Genomic DNA, 19,903 nt, shown 5'->3' on the forward strand with positions numbered 1-19,903 from the left:
CTAGCTATCACCTACTATCAATTTCATTCAAATTTGTATCATGCCCAATAAGCATAAAATCGGTTTAAAGCAACTCATTGCGGAAAGTACATAACCTCACATAACCTAACAAAAATATTACAAAATTTAAAAATATGTAAACTTTTCTGCAATACTACTTTGATAAAAGATCACACATTGTGATGTAGGAAAAAAACCATTGGATTGAACCTCCTACAGGAACGAAAATGTAGGTTTTGGAAAATGTTTTTGTTTGGCGCTTTTTTGATTTTTTGTCATTTTCCGGAAAACGGAAGAACGGAAAAAAATAATTCTTGAAGATTGGGGTTTCTGTAACGCCAATAATCAAAATTACACCGATGGTTTTTGTTAAAAAAATATTTTTTTTTCAGCTTGTTCACAGACCGAAAAGTAGAACATTTTTGTCGATGTGGGTATGATGGACATATAGTGGGGGCAATATGGACAGGTTTGTAATATACGAAGCGTAGAGGTTTATGGCTCTCGAGAGGAATAATTTCGCTCTCTCTCTCATCGTTTGTTTGTCCAGCAACTGATATAGAACAAACAGAGAAAGCGAACAAAAAAAGAGTTCAATACTCTTTCCATCACTTTCTATCATGTATTGGATGTGATCTTAACACATCACTGTCCATTCCGCCCCACCAGTACAATTTTTTTAATAATTTAAATTTTCCACTCACAAATGGATTTACTTTGCCGTACATATCTAATATCTCTTCTCTGTTAAATCACAAACTGAAATATAACCATCAGTAAATTGATTTTTGATATTAAACCACTCAAAATGCTTAATATCGAAGCCGATAAAATTACATCCACACGCGGAATCATGTATGATTTTCAGTTTTTGTTTACTTTTTTAACTTTTGATCAGTATTCATTGTCTTAGGGTGGTTCAAATATTATAGAATAACGTGTACAACGGATTCTCATCAACAGAAATTTGAAATTCAAAATATAACTATACAAATTACTCCTTTACTCATAAATTATTAGTGAGGTGTGTTTTTCGGTATGATGTTCCTGAAACCTCCGAACAATGAAGATCAATCGAACTGAAAAACTCAAAAAGGCCTAGTTTAAATAGCTTACCGTCAACACGAATGAAGTGCAACGAAGTACTTCAGAATCATTCACTGCTGTTTTTGCATCAAAAACAATGCGATAATTGGGCAATTTAAAATCAATTCATAAAATCCGGAATTTTATGGCATGGTTTAATGAATAGGGGCTTCAGATTCTAGACTGGTCAGCTTGTTTACCAAATCAAAACCCTATCAAGAGCTTGTGAGGAGCGATCGTACGAATAGTAGATGCAGCTTACAAGCAGTATGAGTGATTTGAAGAGCTGAAACGAGCAGTACTTCTGCGTAGAACGTGATACACACTACAACATGACGCTACTTGGTCGAAACCACTCCGAATAGGTTATTTGAACTGATTGAGAACTAAAGATGACCTACGAATTAGAAACCGATTACTTATTGACGTTAATTTTGTAAAGGAGTGACAGTTTCTCCATCTGGTTCTACAGTTATGAAACACTGGAATTTTAGTTTTTTTTAATGTTTCGAGCCTGAACAGTTCAAATGGCCAGTCTTATAGATGAATATAGTTATTGTATTCTACACTATATACTTCAACTCAACCGAATTCTTAAATATCTCTGGAAACTCAAAAAAAAATGGAGTGGTTCTATAGTTATGAAAAAGTGTATTAGCCTTCAATTTCTTCGATGATTCTCAATGTTCTGGAAATAAAGATAATGATGACGGTGGAGTCTACGAGCGACATAGCATGCGCTGCCATAACTTATGTTAACGCCGTAACGTCAATATTTGAATTTGTGTTTATATTGAATTGACTACACCCATTTTAAAACGCTATTATCAATTCAAACAAACATTTTTCTGGAGTTCCTACTGAATATGAGCATAATGTGACAGCGTGCAATGGATATTTGTGGAATCACGTCGAAAAAGACAAATAGAAGTGATAGTTTTGTGCATCATTTCCATCTATTGAAAAAACAAGCGCAATATTTCATGAGCATTTTGGCTCAAAGCATAATGAAACCGTGAGTATTTTGAACATTGTTTTGTTTCATCCATATGCGATTCGCATCGAATGCAATCTGTGCATTAGGAAATGCAGTCTCGATAAGAAGCGTAATTTATGTTAGAATATTTTAGAATATTCGATGCAATGCATGCTACTGATTTACTGTTTGAAATAATACTAATACCTTGATTATTCAATAAATTTTCCTTATTTTAGTGACGTCTAAGCTGAATGAACATGTGCCGCGTACTAAGCTCTTGTATAGTCACATTCAAATATTTAACAACATAAAGCACATTTTCATTCGTCTTCCTAAGTTCGAAGCCGCCGGACGCATATATTTCGTGATCGTGTATCGTTGAAGTGATACCGTTATTCTCGTGACTGGTCAAGTGATTGTGCGCAATAACGGGATTCCCTAGATTGTAGCTGGATTGCATTGAAGCGGACACAACAAGCAGGAGGAAGAAGGCCTGCAGCGCGGGCGCTGTGTGCTGTGTGCTGGTGAATTTATCGCCTCTCGTCATCGACACCATTATCGTGCTGTGGTGCGATACACCGGTTCAGCTGCACCGAAGGATTGATACGCGTTGGAGATTATCCGCATTGGTGTGGTGTGCATTATAAGTATCAATAATTTTATTAGGTTAAGTTTATTAGCTTTAGAAAGAAAAAACAAAAAAAAAATTGAAAAATTAACTAAAAAGTGTACATCTGCCACTTTAAATGGCAGATGAAGAAGGAACCGTTGACATGGAGATTGAATCCACTGTCTACCCCTCCATATCTACGGGAGCTGGAAAGTCGCTTAAACGCGTTCCCCCCTCGGATGTCTCTTTAGAGGGAGAGTTAAGTCACCTAAACAAGCCCCCCTCAAGAAAATTTGCAAACCTTTCCTCTTCACCCCCTCAATCTCCTGCTCCCGCTTCCGATCAACTCCCGAACTTGCCTCCCAGCCCTACTGTTCCTGATCCCGCTCAACAATCGACCTCGTCCCCCTCAGTTGTTTCCTCTCCTCGTGTCAAGGTCTATCCAGAAGATTCACCTGGATCTGGCCCATGGGTTGTTTTCTTCCGGCCCAAACCAAAAGGAAAATCTCTAAATGTCATTCAAATTTCTAAAGATCTGGCAAGATATTATTCCTCCGTGGTCGAAATTAGAAAGGCTAGACCGAACAAACTGCGTGTTGTCGTGGCTAATCGGAAGCACGCTAACGATATTGTTGTCGACAATCGTTTTGTAATAGAATGTCGCGTATATGTGCCCTGCCATAACGTAGAAATTGCGGGGGTGATTACAGAAACGGGTCTGACGAGCGAAATAATAAAAGAGGGAGATGGCAGATTTAAACAGCTCCCTTTGAAGCAAATTAAAATATTGGACTGCCAGCAACTAGGAAAAGTTTCCCAGAATGGGGAAGAAAAAAAATTCACGCCGTCCAACTCGTTTCGAGTAACTTTTGCTGGTTCCGCCCTCCCTGACTACGTTATGGTGGATAAATTAAGGCTTCCAGTGCGACTCTTCGTGCCAAAGCCCATGACTTGCAACAAATGCAAGTCAGTTGGTCATACAGCAGATTATTGCGCCAACAAGGAGCGCTGTGCCACTTGCGGAGAGCAACATGAGGGGAAATCCTGCAGTGCGACTGAGCATAAATGTCCATATTGCGGGGGATCCCCACATGAGCTCTCAGCTTGTGAAACTTACAAGAGTCGCTGGGATAAACAGAAGCGCTCTTTGAAGGAACGCTCGAAGCGCACTTTTGCGGAAATTTTGAAGGGCGCTTCTCCACTGGCTCAAGAGCAACAACCAATCAACACACATAATGTTTTCGCTACGTTGCCAGTTGACGAAATAGAAGCGGACACAGCTAGCGGGGGCACAACGGTTATTTCCAAAGGGAATCCCCGGCGCAAAAATGTGACCACTCCCAAAGTTCAAGGACAAGTCCCTCCGGTGATACCCCCTGTTAGCTTGCCTAAAAAATCGAGTGCAGCGGACAAGCAAAATCAGGTTCCCCCTGGTTTCCGTGGGAATAGTTCATCTTCGAACGACCCAGCACTCGAGGGGACATCAAAAACCCCAACTGTCCCTATTTTTCCGTCCAGCTCAACTTCCCAATCGGGATTTATAAAGTTGTCTGACCTTTTGGATCAAATCTTCAAGTGTTTTAATGTTTCCGACTCCATCAGAACCATTGTCATCTCAATGCTTCCAGTATTAAAGACAATTTTGCAACAATTGATGCAAACATGGCCCCTCCTTGCAATGATTATCTCTCTTGATGTCTAATTTAAATAGAGAGGTCGGAGATATCACTGTTTTACAGTGGAATTGTCGTAGTCTTACCCCTAAATTGGATACATTCAAATTTCTAATTCATAAAGTCAATTGTGATGTTTTTGCACTGTCCGAAACCTGGCTCTCTTCTCAAAATGATCTCTCTTTCCACGATTTTAATATAATACGCTTGGACCGCGATGACAGATACGGAGGGGTACTATTGGGGATCAATAAGTGTCACTCTTTTTTTAGAATTGACCTTCCACCTATTGGAGGGATCGAAGCTGTTGCCTGTCATGCAAACATCAGAGGCAAAGACCTTTGTATAGTCAGCTTGTATTGGCCTCCGAGATCTGCGGTTAGCCGCAAGCAACTTGTTGACATGTGCTCACTCCTTCCTGAGCCACGATTGATCTTGGGAGACTTCAACTCTCACGGAACTGCCTGGGGGGAACAGTACGACGACAATCGTTCATCGTTGATATATGACCTTTGTAACAGCTTCAATATGACCGTTTTGAACACTGGGGAAACAACACGTGTACCTAAACCTCCTGCTAACCCAAGTGCTCTTGACCTCTCGCTTTGCTCGAATTCACTATCGTTAGATTGCAAGTGGAATGTAATCCAGGATCCCAACGGTAGTGATCACTTGCCAATCGAAATTTCCATCACCATTGGGTCGAATTCTTCTGAATCTATAAACATGGCATATGACCTCACAAGACACATTGACTGGAAAAAATATGCGGACGCGATTGCTCTAGCCATCAATTCCAAAGATGGTTTACCTCCATTGGAGGAGTATAACTTCCTTTCTCGTTTGATCTATGACAGCGCGGTTCGCGCTCAAACGAAACCCATCCCAGGTTCCACTATTCGTCGAAGGCCTCCCAATCCATGGTGGGATAGCCAATGTTCCAAGCTTTATCAGGATAAATCGAATGCATTTAAAGCTTTTCGGAAAAGTGGAACCATTGAGAATTTTCAAACGTATTTATCCCTTGAAAATCAATTTAAAAACTTGATCAAAGGGAAAAAACGTGCTTATTGGCGAAATTTCGTGGGAGGTCTGTCACGAGAAACGTCAATGAAAAAATTATGGAAAGTGGCTCGAAACATGAGAAATCGCTCTTCAACGAATGAAAGCGAGGAATATTCACATCGATGGATTTTAAATTTTGCACGGAAGGTTTGTCCCGATTCCGTTCCTGTACAAAAAATTGTTCGAGATATTTCACAAGATAGGTGCGATCTTGATTCCGAGTTTTCGATGGTAGAATTCTCTCTTGCTCTCCTTTCATGTAACAATTCTGCGCCGGGATCGGATAGAATTAAGTTCAACTTGCTGAAAAACCTCCCTGATGTGGCGAAACATCGCTTGTTGAATTTATTCAATCGGTTTATGGAGCATAATATTGTTCCAGATGATTGGAGACAAGTACGAGTTATAGCTATTAAAAAACCCGGAAAGCCCGCGTCCGACTTCAATTCGTACCGCCCAATAGCAATGCTGTCTTGTATACGGAAATTGTTGGAGAAAATGATCTTGTTTCGCCTTGATCGTTGGGTTGAAACGAATGGCTTACTCTCAGATACACAATATGGGTTCCGCAGGGGCAAGGGGACGAATGATTGTCTTGCGTTGCTTTCTTCAGAAATTCAAATGGCTTACGCCGGAAAAAAACAAATGGCTTCAGTATTCTTGGACATAAAGGGGGCCTTTGATTCTGTTTCAATAGAGGTTTTGTCAGACAAATTACACTTTCGGGGTCTGCCGCCTCTATTGAATAATATGTTATATAACTTGCTTTGTGAGAAACATTTGAACTTTTCTCACGGAGATTCGGCAGTAAGTCGGGTCTCTTACATGGGCCTCCCCCAGGGCTCATGTTTAAGCCCCCTTTTGTACAACTTCTATGTAAGCGACATCGACAATTGCCTTACACAAAATTGCAGCCTAAGACAACTTGCAGATGATGGAGTGGTGTCTGTCGTAGGATCAAACGAATCCGACCTGCAAGGACCCTTACAAGATACTTTGAACAATTTTTCAACCTGGGCCATTGGGCTAGGGATCGAATTCTCCACGGAGAAAACAGAGATGGTGGTTTTTTCTAGGAAGCATAGACCAGCAAAACCAAAGCTTCAACTTTTGGGTAAACCGATCACTCATGCTATGTCATTCAAGTATCTTGGGGTCTGGTTCGACTCCAAATGTACTTGGGGGGCCCATATTAGGTATCTGAGTAAAAAATGCCAACAAAGAATAAACTTTCTCCGTACAATTACCGGCACATGGTGGGGAGCCCATCCCGAAGATCTTATAATGTTGTATCGAACAACTATTCTCTCAGTGATGGAGTATGGCAGTTTCTGTTTTCAATCAGCTGCCAAAACACATCTCATTAAACTCGAGCGAATTCAGTATCTTTGTCTCCGTATTGCGTTGGGATGTATGCCCTCAACGCATACCATGAGTCTCGAGGTTTTGGCAGGCCTACTCCCACTAAAAGATCGCTTCAATTTATTATCTCTTCGGTTCCTCATCCGGTGTAAGGTCATGAACCCATTGGTGATCGGAAATTTTGAGCAGCTGATCGAGCTAAATTTTCATTCTGGATTCATGAGCTCATATCATGAATTCGTCTCCATGCAGGTTGATCCTTCTTCGTATATTCCCAACCGTGTTTGTTTTCCTGACTACATCAATTCCTCTGTACATTTTGATCTGTCCATGAAGCAGGATATCCATGGAATTCCAGATTATCATCGATCGGGGATCGTTCCTACGATTTTCGAAGCAAAGTATGGGCGTGTCAATTGTGATAATATGTACTTTACTGATGGGTCCTCTATGAATGAGTCCACAGGATTTGGAGTGTTCAACAATTTTTTTAGCACCTCACACAGTCTTCAGTATCCTTGCTCAGTGTATATTGCTGAATTGGCAGCAATTCATTGGGCGCTGGACAGCGTCGCCTCACGACCTGTTGAACACTATTACATTGTAACGGATAGTCTTAGCTCTGTCGAAGCTATCCGTTCAGTGAGGCCGGAAAAGCACTCGCCGTACTTCCTTGAGAGAATACGAGAAATTTTGAGTGCTTTATCCAGACGCTGTTATGTCATTACCTTTGTCTGGGTCCCTTCACATTGCTCAATTCCGGGTAATGAGAGGGCTGACTCATTAGCAAAGGTAGGTGCAATTGAAGGCGAAATTTATCAGCGTCAAATCGCCTTCAATGAATTTTATTCTTTAGTTCGTAAAAATACCATCGTTAACTGGCAACGCAAATGGAACGAAGATGAATTGGGCCGGTGGCTCCACTCAATTATCCCTAAGGTTAGCCTCAAACCATGGTTCAAAAGTCTGGACTTGAGTCGGGACTTTATTCGCACCTTCTCCCGACTCATGTCCAATCACTGTTCGTTAAACGCGCTACTCTTTCGTTTTGATCTTGCCGACAGCAATATCTGTGCCTGCGGCCAAGGTTACCACGACGTCGAACACGTTGTTTGGTCGTGCGAGGAGTATCTTGTTGCCAGATCGAATTTAGAAAACTCTCTTCGGGCTAAAGGAAGGCAGCCCAATGTGCCGGTGAGAGATGTGTTGGCTGGTTTAGACCTTGATTACATGTCCCAAATATATGTCTTCCTAAAAGTTATCGATCTTCGTGTCTGATTATCCTTATATCCTTATATTCTCCTTTTCCTTTTTCTTCGCGAGAAATCAAATCCCTTCTTATTAACAATAGAATAAGGTGAACTGTAAAAACATTTTAGATATAAGATAGGCTTAAGAATTGAGTGTAATGAATGTGAGTGTGAATGTGAGAGTGAACATTGTCAACATATCCTTTTATCCCTTCCTTTTCCTGAAGAAAATATGTCACCCTTCTAAACTCGAGTAGACCGCGAGTAATCGGTTTTCTACACCATTAACATTAGAATTAAGGAAAAATGTTTATATATACTTGTAACAATACAGTCAGGAGTTTGGCTCCTTTAAACTTATGTAACTGAGCCTGTAAAAATAAACGATTTAATAAAAAAAAAAAAAAAAAAAAATAAAGCACATTTTATCATATTCCTTTTCTTCCCTGTCCCATGCCATGGAATGAAAAACACAATAAATCGTCAACAAGTGTACCATTGTGAACGTCATTTATCGTCTCATATTGTAATACCAGTAAGACTTCAATAAACTTTGACGATAGAGATAAACATCACAAAACGCAAACCCTACCATATAATTAACGTCCAACCGGCATCGTCCGGCTCTAATTCACGTGTACCTTGCTCGTGTTTAAACCTGACGTCACCACGATTTCAATGAATACTTAACCACGACACAAATAGCATTACTTCCAGATATTTCTCGCCCAACCCTTCCCCCGTTGGAACACGACGAAGTGAGACGCATCGCATGTTGTTGCTACCGATAAACCGGTATTCATGAAATAATCATTATGGGGACTCGTTTCCTCCGTCGTTTTCTTCCGTTCGCACTTCGCATACCTTACTTTGTGTCCAAGAGCAAATATAAAAGTTTTGGTATTTACCTTGATATCGTAATTGTTATAGATATACAGCGGAGTGTGGCTTCTGCTTTTGGGCACAACGATTTCGCCGTCGTCACCAGGGTTCACATCTTTGCAGAGTTTATCACCGCATTTGCTGCTGCTGGTGGTCATCTCTCTGTCCGCAGCGTCTTTCAGCGAGATTGTATCAAGTTCGGGGGTTAGCGATTGCATCCGCGGTAAATCTTCGTACTCCAGAGCCATCTCCATAGTTTTGGCGCGCGCGCGCTTTGCCGTCGCCGTTGTCCCGATTGTGAGTAGTTCCGGTTGGGAAGAGTGTTTCTAAACTGTCAGTCACCTAGCAAGAACTGTGATGAGAGATGAGAACACAGTTAAAGTAAAGAGGTACTGCTGTCTGAGATTTCGGACTGTTATCAGTAGTCTTCCAGGTTTTAGGTTCCTAGCGCTGATAATAAGGGGAGACATACAATTTCATGATTCCGTCGTAGGAACTTTGTTTGAAAACATGTAGATAGAAACGGGTGTGCAATACAGAGAGATAGTATACACATGTGGTTGTGCGAGCGGAGCAAAGTTGGTGACGATGTTTTCAATTTGTTGGCTAAAACGCAAAACAAACATCACAGTTTTACTAACACATTTACACATGCTTACATGTGGAGAACGATTAACTTAAAGGCAATTAACTTACATCATGTCTATTTAAATGGACATGAAGATTTTATCCTACTCATTTCATATAATTTGTATTTGCCACAAACAATGAAACAGAAAATATCAAACGAATCCCGCTCGGAGAATTAGATTGCTACCATCTCTCACGCGTAATCACCATTCATAAGTCGTTCCACCGTCCCCACACTCACACAACCAACGAAAGACTACTCATAACGAAAAGCATGAAATCACTGACTGTCAAAACGAAGGGAAAACCTTCACTCCAGGCACTTTGGAGTACGGGAAAATCACTCCCTGTACGCCCAGCACACCCACCGGTCGAAAATCACGTTTTTTGGTGGCGCCAAAAAGCAGGAACGGACAAAAAAAACGATGCACTTGTGGAAGATAATCCTGTCAGCACAACACTCGCACTAAACTGCGCTGCACTACAACTCGTGGTGTTGTTTCTATTCGAGGTACGATTTCACGATCACCTCTCACAATATCGCCACTATTGTGTAGTGGTACTAAGCGCTTGTTTTGAACACTAAAATTCGCCGAGCTTATAATTTCCAGTTTCGCGTTGTCGCATCCACGGGCAAACTTGTTTTGTTTGTGCCTCTATGCTTTTCGGTTGTTTGTATGTGGGGATCGTTCAGCAAATCACCATTATCACACTATCAGTTTCGCATTCGCCTTCGGTTCGCGTATTGACGACGTACTTGATAGCAGCAGCAGCAACAGCAGCAGCAGCAGTTGGACGCGCGTGCTCTCGACTTGGTCAGCTATTTCACACAAATGAACAATGTATGTGATGAACTTCCTTCACGTTTTTTGTTGATTGTGTTTTACTACTGGTTTAAAAAAGTTTGATTTAGTATTTAACACCTAGCTCAAAAAATCGTGACGCGGATGTGCGTGAAGGTGTATTTAGGACTTCCATGTGGACAACGATTAATCAATCCAGCATAGAACTTGGTGTGATTCGTGAACGGCATGCATGGTAATTTTTTGTTGTAGGACTACGTCTAACCGGAAGATATAGGGGGTAAAATGAAAATCTAGGCACTGAACATGGAGGAAAACATGAAAGATTTCGAATGCTTATAACTCGAGCATTTCTTAATAGATCGCAAAAATGTTTACATCAATTGATAGGAAATTTTTCTACACATTTAACACAGTGAATAACATTTTATTTTTCTTGAGATAAACAATTGAATAATTGTGAAATGCGAAGCAATGTCCAAACGCATTATGTGCCTCGTTTTGATCAGTCTAATTTGTGTTCCTCAAATGGGTCCGATCAAAACATGCCACCAATTAGTACAAACGTAGAATCACATTGTAAACCACTCCACAGTGGACAATCGCTGGCCATCGAGCAAAAAAATAAAATTGCCTCAGCTGTTTCGTAATAGTTTTCCTTTCTTGCTATACTATTCAAAATCTTGCTATATGCTTAAATCCCGCAATATCATCAAATCTGATTTTTTATGACGTTTGAAAGCTTGGCATACTGACGTTTTTAGACAATTTTTTGAAAGAAAGTGCATTACTTTGGAACGCTCTGTAGCTTCAATGATAGCTTAGACTTTTCTGACGTCAAAGGAAAAGTTTTTCGAAAAACTAAACTAAACAAATCTCTCTCATTAGATATTGTAAAATTTTATCATATTAGGCTGTCAAAAAAGTCCTGCGGTATTTCCGCGAGGTGTCGTTGTAAGCGCGTAGTTCTAGTTGTATTCATTGTATCGTGTCATACTATAGCTTGTTGGAAAGGTATTTTTGCGCGCTATAATATAGTCCTTGACAGTGTTTTGTTTGGTTAAGTCGTTCGTGAGTTATAGTGTCGCAAATATGGAGCAAAATAAAGAGAAAATCCGACATATTTTACAGTACTACTATGACAAAGGCAAAAATGCATCTTGTAGAGGGTCACTCCGGTCTGCGATTAATAAAACACCGTTTTGTTACACGTAATATAACCTCTTTTATTTAAACACTCCGCAGCTGCATCTAACCATCTCTGCGTACTTTCACCGACTCCCCGTTTCTTTTCTCCCGCTTCCTAACCAAGGTCCCTACAGTTCTCAGTAGGTAATGTATCTCAAGATGTCGTAATTGTATTGTATCGCGAGTAGAACCCTACATCCCACCTTACTTCTTATTTTTAAAATGGAACGTATTCCTGAAACTTTTTTGGCTCCGTCCGTTTACGCTTTGCCGAAGGCTGACCTAACGAATACTCTGAAGAATCCGCGACTTTCATTTCGACCTGTTGATCGACCGGAGATGTTTCTTCACTTGAACTTGGACTACATGCCCTAGCTTTAGCATGAACCTCATTTCTGTTGTCCTTACTATGCGGCTGAGTGGTATTTGCCTCCTCGGGTTGAGCTTCTGCCTTCTTCAGATGAGAAACATTTCTTTTGTATTCTTTTCCCGTCTCCAACGATTTAACAGTGACTTCTGATCCTAAACGTTTTATAACTGTACACATTTCCGGTGAAAAATCCGCGTATAATTTGTGATCTTTCCTCACTCGCTTCACGTACACGTAATCACCTTCCTTGATTGAACTTTCTTTCTTTCTTTCTTTCTTTGTTTTTAAGTTGCTTTAAACTTTGCAGTTCATTCGCCTCTACATTGAACTTTCGTGAGCATTTCGGCATTTATTTGCATATTCCTTCCCTTTTTCTTTGATCAGTTTGTCTCGATCTCGTACTTGCTCCTCTGCTACAAACTGTGGTACAAATGGCAATTTATTCCTTATGCGGTGGCCAAACATTAATTCAGAAGGTGATCTTCCGGTTACAGAATGATTAGTTGAATGATATGCCAGCAAGAATTTTCTCAGCTCCATACGCCAGTCTTTGCCTAGTTCCTGCGCTATCCGCAGCCGTTTCAAAATGCTTCTATTTTGGCGTTCCACCTCGCCGTTTGCTTCAGGCCAGTAGGGGATCATATTTACCAGCTGAATATTCAACTCTTGACAAAATTGCTTAAATTCAATACACTCACGGCTCAGCTGTGGTCCATTATCTGCTCGCAATGTACATGGTATGCCAAACCTCCCAAACATAGTTGCCAGTTCCCTTATTGTGTCCTGTGCCGTGATGCTCTTCATTTCAACCACTTCTACGTATCGACTAAAGTAATCGACCACTACGAAAAGCCATTGTCCCTCTGGTAACGGACCTAGAAAATCTACCGCAATTTCCTGCCATGGTCCAGCTGGCATATGTTTTCTTCTAAGTGGATCTGGAGCTTCTGGTGTAGACACCAGTATACAACCTCGACATTTCTTTACGAAATTTTCCACGTCTCTGTCCATCCTAGGCCACCAGACCGATGAACGCAACGATGATTTCATCATAGCGATTCCTAAATGTCCCTCGTGAGCAATCTGTAGAACTCTTGGCCTCAGTTTCTCCGGAACAACAATGCGATCACCACGTAACAGGATCTCTCCCACCTGACATAGTTCATTGGAAAACACACGGAATTCGATTGGTAAGTTTTGTCGCTGATCTTTGTTGAGAAGTTCTAGGATCAGTTGTATTTCTGCATCTGACTGACATGCTTCAAGTAGCTCTTCCCAAGGAACTGCCATTACATTCACCGCAAAATTTACAATTTCCTTGATCGTGATTTCTTCGAACTGATCAAATGGGACTGGCCTCAACGTTGATAGCCTAGACAAAACATCAGCTTGATTCTGATCACCAGGAATATAAGTAATCGAGTAATCAAATCCTTGAAGACGCAAAACCCACCTTTCAATCCGAGCGCATGGTCTCGACCGAGGTGTAAATAGATATATCAAAGCCTTGCAGTCCGTCAAAATCTCATAATTTCTTCCATACAGATAGACGTAGAACTTCTCCACACTCCACACGAGCGAGAGCGCCTCCTTTTCTGTGTGGCAGTATCGTTTTTCGGTATCGGTGAGAGATTTCGACGCAAAGCTAACGACTCGGTGTTGTCCTTGACCGTCTACTTGTATTAACAAAGCTCCGAGGCCAATAGGACTGGCATCTGCCATTACTAAAGTTCTGTCGCCTTTATCAAAGAATCCCAGTGTTTTTTGATCTTGTCAACGCTTCCTTAATCTGACAGAATGCGATTTCATGTTCATCTAACCAATTAAATGTAATTCCCTTTTTAGTAAGATCTCGCAGCGGAGCATCAACTGTTGCCAAGTTCGGTATAAAACGATTCAAATAGTTAGCAAGCCCTAAAAAACTGCGCACTTCATTTGAGTTTTCGGGTTCTCGAAACGATTTCAAAGCTGCTACTTTAGCTTCTGAGGGCGTGATTCCCGTCTTCGCAACTCTATGTCCAAGAAATTCTAGTTCGGTTACCCCAAACAAACACTTCTCCCAATTAAGCTGCACTCTTCGTTCTTTCAACCTTTTTAAAACCTAGATAAAACAAGAATAGAACGTTAAACTTTTTTTTTTTAAATATATTTCAAGTTCAGCAAACAATAAATCGGTTATCCAATTATTATTGAAGAAATGTTAACGATTACAGTAATCGTTCGCTAACTGGTCTTGGTTTAAAAGGGCTGCTTTTTAACTGGGCGAACGTTAACTGGTCCTTGGATCAGTTAAAAAACAGAATTTCGTAAACAATCGACGCCATATTCGAATGGAAGATTTGCTGTGAGGGGCATTCGAATGTAATTTGAAATGTTATGAAAATTGACATTATTTTTGCATGACAAAAACATTGATTAAATTACAGAAAAATAATTTCTTCAAATTCTATTTCATACCTGTTGTCGTACTGAATGCGAAACTTCAATTGAAAACCTTTTGTTTATCCAATTTCATGACCAACGCGAATCAAACAATTCATTTAAGTTCCCCTCGGTTTTTATTGACGTTTCACATGCCGAACCAGTTAAAACGCAAATGTCGATAACTGGTCTTCCCTTTTCGACCAGTTAGCGAATTTTTACTGTATAATACTACCCTACCTTGGCAACCCGCGTCTCATATTCGTCCTTGTTTTTTCCTTCAATGTAAATGTCGTCTATGTACCACCATGTACCCTCACACCCGCATAAGATTTCGTCCATTGTCTTCTGGAAGATCTCTGGAGCCGTGACTAGCCCGAACGGCATCCGTTTGAATCGATATAGTCCACGCCCGGTCAGGAAAACCATTACATTCCTTGAGGCTTCGTCCAGCTCGATTTGTAAGAAGGAATCTTTCACATCTAATTTACTGCGCAGCATGTTTGGACCAACCCGAGCCAGTAGATCCTCGATCAATGGCATCGGATGTCTATCCCTCAGAACGGCCTCATTAAAACGTCTCAAATCAAGACAAATTCGAGGTTCATCATTCATCTTGCCAACCACAACTAAAGGTGACACCCAGCTTACTGGTTCCTTCTTCTCTTCAATGATATCTCGATCCATCAGCTCTCTCAACTTCCTATTGACCGCTTCCTCTAACACCACCAGTACTCGTCTCATCGGTTGGAAAACCGGTTTAGCTTCCGGATCCAGGTGAATATGAACCGTAACATCTTTTATCTTTGAAAATGGCTCCATTTTACTACCCACTTGACTAATATCCAGCCCGACTTTCAAGACTCCCAGCTCTTTTGCTGTTTATCCCCCAAAAGTGAACGCTGCCCACCTTCGACAACGAAAAACTCAGCATTTACTTTCTTTGATCCGACACGAACTTCCGCTGTAAATGTTCCGAGCAAGGTCAATGGAATATTATTCGCATAGCTTTTCAGAATACGGTTACTGCCTTTCTCACAACTTTTTACTTGGATTCCTGCTAATTTTAGTTTTTTCCATGCTTCCTCTGTAATAAGATTTGCTTCTGCCCCAGAGTCTACTAGCATTGGATGTTCTACATTTCCAACCCTGCATCGTATGACGTTTGAATCATTCCCGAAATAGAACGCATAAAAGGTTTTCTGTTCAGTATACGAATGTTGTTCTGGGTCTGCTATTGCATTTGATTCTCGTGCATTATCATCACCTTCTATAGATCTTTGTACTATCCGAACTTTCTTCGAATCCAAAGAAGAATCTTTCCAAGCATATGAGTTATTGTTCTGTTGACGACACCGGATTTCAAAATGGCCTGTTCTTTTACAACGCTTGCACACTTTGCCTCTTGCTGGACACTTGGAATCAGTTGAAATGTGACCAAAAAATCCGCACTTGAAGCATCTGGCATCCCGGCTGAATTCCGGTTTCTTGGTCCGCGAAAAAGTGTGTGTATCTGGCAACGCATGAGGGGATCGCTTATACTTAGACCTTACTCCAAACACACGATCGCCGAACTTAGCCTCCTCACGTGTCGCTCCAAAATCTCTCATTTGTTTTTGCACTCCTTCCAATGACTTCCCTATCTCTTCAATCTCCTCAATCGATCGGTCTCTCTGCAGGATTTGTTTTCGGAGTTCCTCCGATAAACATCCTTCCACGATGGTATCCGTCAGCATAATAGTAGTGAGCACTTTGCGCACCTCTGGTCCATATTTCTCTACGCCGCATTCACTTATCTGCTGTCTGATTCTAATTACAAATTCCGCAAATCGTTCCCCTTCCCGTTGTTTCATGCGTCGCAGATGATGGCGCTCTAAAACATCCTGGCGTCCTGGTCGGAAAAACTCATCGAACGCTTGAACTGCCACGTCGTAATATTGCCTCTCTATTGCCACGCTAGCAAACTTTTCACTATCTGGCAAGGACTGAAATAATGCTTGCAGTTGTGGCCCTCCAAGATGCAAGAGTTTTGCTCGTTTCTTCTTCTGATCGATTATGTCCTCCGCTTCGAAATAATACTCCAGTGACCTTTTCCATACCTCCCATTCTTTGTGCAGCTTTGTTTTCTCAACGTCGTTGCATCTAAATGGTGGTATTACGCGAGATAAATCCATCTGAAAACATTGCAAGCGTAATTATTTATTCTTTATGCTATTATCATATGGGCATTAGGAGAAAAAAAAACACTTTTCTTTAGTATTGTTTTTCACCTTAGGTACTTGTCAGATGGTAATTGAGTATAGCTTGGATCTTCTTAACAATAACTACAATCAACAACTGAAACCGCAACACTGACAAGTATATATATATATGTCGGAAAAAGTAAATTGAGCATCTCTAGTGGACAACACTAATTGTTCTTTTTGTGTACTGAGGCACTCTCATGCATTGTTTCAGCCTGATGTATCAGTTTTAGGGTGATGCTACAATAGGCAAAACCTTTTTAAGAATTTAATAAAAGTTTGATGAATTCGAATCAACTTTAAGTCTCGAGGTCCGAAACCGAGTATTTTTGTGGTCAACTGTGATCAGCGGTAGAAATCCCTTTGACAATCTAACAAAATTGGGGGCTCAACCGGGATTTCGCGATACACATGACCCATATGTGGACGAAGTGACTGTGAGTCAAAAATTAAGCAATAGCTCATGAAGTGAAAAGCTATTGGGTACCGAACCGTGCTTAGTTGAACGAAGGATCTATGAAGATCATAAGAAAAGAGTTCTAGTGACTATTTAACAAGAAAACCAGCGATCAAAGCCGTTACTACATCTCAAACAATAGAAGAGTCGGCATAGTAATTTTATCAGTGATCGTTCGTGTAGCTGAAGACTTTGGACAGCGCGAAAACTAATACTGGCGAGAAATCCACACAATCAGATACGTCGACAAATCCGTTTCATACGTACTAGTACCAGTAGTAATGGATCATTTTCACAACAACCCACACCATTCCCTCCCCCCTCATTTGCCTCAACAGTCAATAAACCCCAACGATAACGCTTTTGTGCGACTGGTAGACCAGTTAAACTTCTCCAATATGACACTGGCGAACGTCACTACGCAATTAGAAGAAATGCGGGGTGAAATGAACATGCTGCGGGAAGAAAACTATAGATTACTTAATGCAATTGGTGAACTACGTTCTTCTCGGCAACAAGTGTCGAGCACGCCCCATCGTCGTGACCATCGGTACGGTGAAACCGAGAACGATTTTGACGGCTATAGTGAGCGTGGACCGAGTACTCTACATCGTAATGTCCCACTGCTCGGTAACGGGCTTCGTGAACATCGCTATGATGAGGCCAATTCAGACGGAAATAGCGAACATGGATCAGCAAATAGCCGTACTTATCAAGCAAGAGATACCGCAAGCGCGTGTGATGGAGTTAATACGTTGGGAACTGCTAATTTGACTGTTTCGGAAGTTGAATCGGCGTTTAACGAGTTTTCCGGTAGTGACTATTATCCGGTAATGAAGTGGATTCAGGATTTCGAGGAAATGGCCGAGTCCATCGGATTATCGGATTTGCGTAAATATGTAGTGGCCAAAAGAAAACTGAAGGGACTTGCCAAATCATCGTTAATCACAGTACGACACCACGGAGACGATCTGGCGTAGTGGTACCATCCATGCCTCTCACGCTAAAGGTCACGAGTTCAATTCTCACTCCCGACATTCTTCCAAAAATGGAAGTAAAAAGTGACGAACCAGCCAAATGAGTTGAAAATCACTATAATACAGATAATAAAAATATAAACAGTACGACATGTGACTAACTGGAATGCTTTGAAGGATTTCCTAGTGGAAGAATTTCATTGTCGCGAAAACAGTGCGGTGATTCACGAGCAACTGCGAAATAGGAAAGGAGGTGGAACGGAGACGGTGTTTGAATATTATTTGATGATGAGAGAGCTCGGTGCTAAGGCAGATCTGGAATCAGAAGCAATTATATCGTACACAGTGAACGGGATTACTGACGGTAGTGCAGATAAGACAGTATTATACGGTGCCAAAACAGTTCACGAGTTTAAGGAACGACTACGCATCTATCAAAATATTAAAAATAACAAGAGTTCATCGATAGCTATGCCTGCATCACATCGGAACCTTCCTAGAGTCGAAGATCACGGTGTTCCGTATCGCCCAAAAAATGGTGGTGTAGAAAGCAGACGACCGGTTTGTTATAAGTGCCAGGAACCGGGGCACATTATGCGAGAATGTCCGAGAGATAAGCGATCTGTTAAATTGTGCAGCGCAAAGTCGGTTGTTGATGGGGGCACATTTTTGACTGTAATGATCGGTTATGAACCTAAGCAAGTATTTTTCGATTGCGGTGCTGCAGTCTCATTGATTCGCATAGACGTGCTTAATAGGCTATGTCTACCCTTGAACGAAGCAGAAAAGCAGGAGTTACACACACTTAGTGGTCCCGTCTGGACAATGGGGACGACGGTGCTGCAAATACAAATCGTCGAAACAGTTATGTCATTGAAGTTTTGCGTTGTGTCATTAGAGCATTTAAGTATGGAAATGTTGCTGGGACGGAATTTGCTGTTGTACGGTGATGTGAAAGTGTCGGTTGCGGGATCAAGATTTTTCCCTAAGGAAGAAAACTTCGTACATTGTATCGATATTGTCCCTGAAACTCAAGATGATCCTTTCTCGCACATTGTGGATCCATCAGTTAGAGAACGAACGTCACATCTTGTAAGCAATTATAATCCTCGTATGTCTGCAACATCGGAAGTCAAGTTGAAGATTGTGTTAAAAGACGAAACTCCAATTCAACAACTACCACGTCGGCTTGCACCGTTAGAGAAGGAGATCGCCCAGAAGCAGGTTGACCAATGGTTGAAGAACGGCATAATTCAACCAAGTACGTCAGAGTTCAGTAGTCCTATTGTACTGGCTCACAAAAAGGATGGATCCAGGAGGCTTTGTGTAGATTACCGGCGACTGAACAAAGTTCTAGTTCGTGATCATTTTCCTCTACCATTAATCGAGGATATTTTGGATGATTTGCATGATGCGAGGGTGTTCACTACTTTGGATCTCGAGAATGGTTTCTTCCATGTTGCAGTAGACGAGAGCAGCCGGAAATACACGTCTTTCGTAACCCCTTTCGGTCAGTACGAGTTCCTGGCCACACCGTTTGGACTTAGTACCTCTCCGACTGTTTTCCAGTGCTACATAAATGATATATTCCGTGATTTGATTAAAAAGAAGGTGGTAGTAATATACATCGATGACCTTCTGATTCCGGCAAAGGATGAACAAGAAGCGTTAGAAAAGTTGTCGGCAGTATTAGCAATAGCAGAGCAGCACGGGTTGAAGATAAAATGGTCAAAATGTCAGTTTCTCATGCGTAAAATAGTAAAATAGCTACGAAGTAGAAAACGGGACGATAAAACCAACGGCAGAAAGACAACGGCCGTGAAAAATTTTCCGGATCCCAAAACCTTTAAGGAAATACAACGCTTCCTCGGATTGACTGGATATTTCCAGAAGTTCATTGAAAATTA

General features: G+C 41.2%; 3 protein-coding genes across 4 annotated transcripts in view; all 3 read right to left on the minus strand.

Moving 5' to 3' along the window:
• The window catches only part of LOC129774792 (segmentation protein cap'n'collar), a 164,967-nt gene extending 154,711 nt beyond the window's left edge, over positions 1-10,256 (minus strand). The window contains exons 1-2 of one of the 2 annotated variants that reach the window (XM_055778873.1): positions 9,906-10,256; positions 8,934-9,259 (exon numbers count right to left, since the gene is read on the minus strand). In XM_055778873.1, coding sequence (XP_055634848.1) covers positions 8,934-9,161 — 228 coding nt within the window. In that variant the 5' untranslated portion in view covers positions 9,162-9,259; positions 9,906-10,256. Of the gene's footprint in view, positions 1-8,933; positions 9,260-9,825 lie in introns of both variants that reach the window. The other variant, XM_055778954.1, reaches the window with a different exon arrangement.
• Positions 10,257-14,550: 4,294 nt separating this feature from the next.
• Positions 14,551-15,141, minus strand: LOC129761859 (uncharacterized protein K02A2.6-like). Its single transcript, XM_055759680.1, has one exon. The coding sequence runs from the start codon at positions 15,139-15,141 to the stop codon at positions 14,551-14,553; it is 591 nt and encodes a 196-aa protein (XP_055615655.1).
• A 35-nt stretch (positions 15,142-15,176) lies between these two features.
• LOC129761868 (uncharacterized) lies at positions 15,177-16,493 on the minus strand. The gene has a single exon (XM_055759692.1). The coding sequence runs from the start codon at positions 16,491-16,493 to the stop codon at positions 15,177-15,179; it is 1,317 nt and encodes a 438-aa protein (XP_055615667.1).
• Positions 16,494-19,903: the final 3,410 nt, after the last annotated feature.

Source organism: Toxorhynchites rutilus, chromosome 1 (genome assembly GCF_029784135.1).
Source record: "Toxorhynchites rutilus septentrionalis strain SRP chromosome 1, ASM2978413v1, whole genome shotgun sequence".
Lineage (NCBI taxonomy): Eukaryota > Metazoa > Arthropoda > Insecta > Diptera > Culicidae > Toxorhynchites > Toxorhynchites rutilus.

Excerpts from the sequence above, each read along its gene's own strand:
- LOC129761859 (XM_055759680.1), bottom strand. The coding sequence starts at position 15,141 with ATGGAGCCATTTTCAAAGATAAAAGATGTTACGGTTCATATTCACCTG.
- LOC129761868 (XM_055759692.1), bottom strand. The coding sequence starts at position 16,493 with ATGGATTTATCTCGCGTAATACCACCATTTAGATGCAACGACGTTGAG.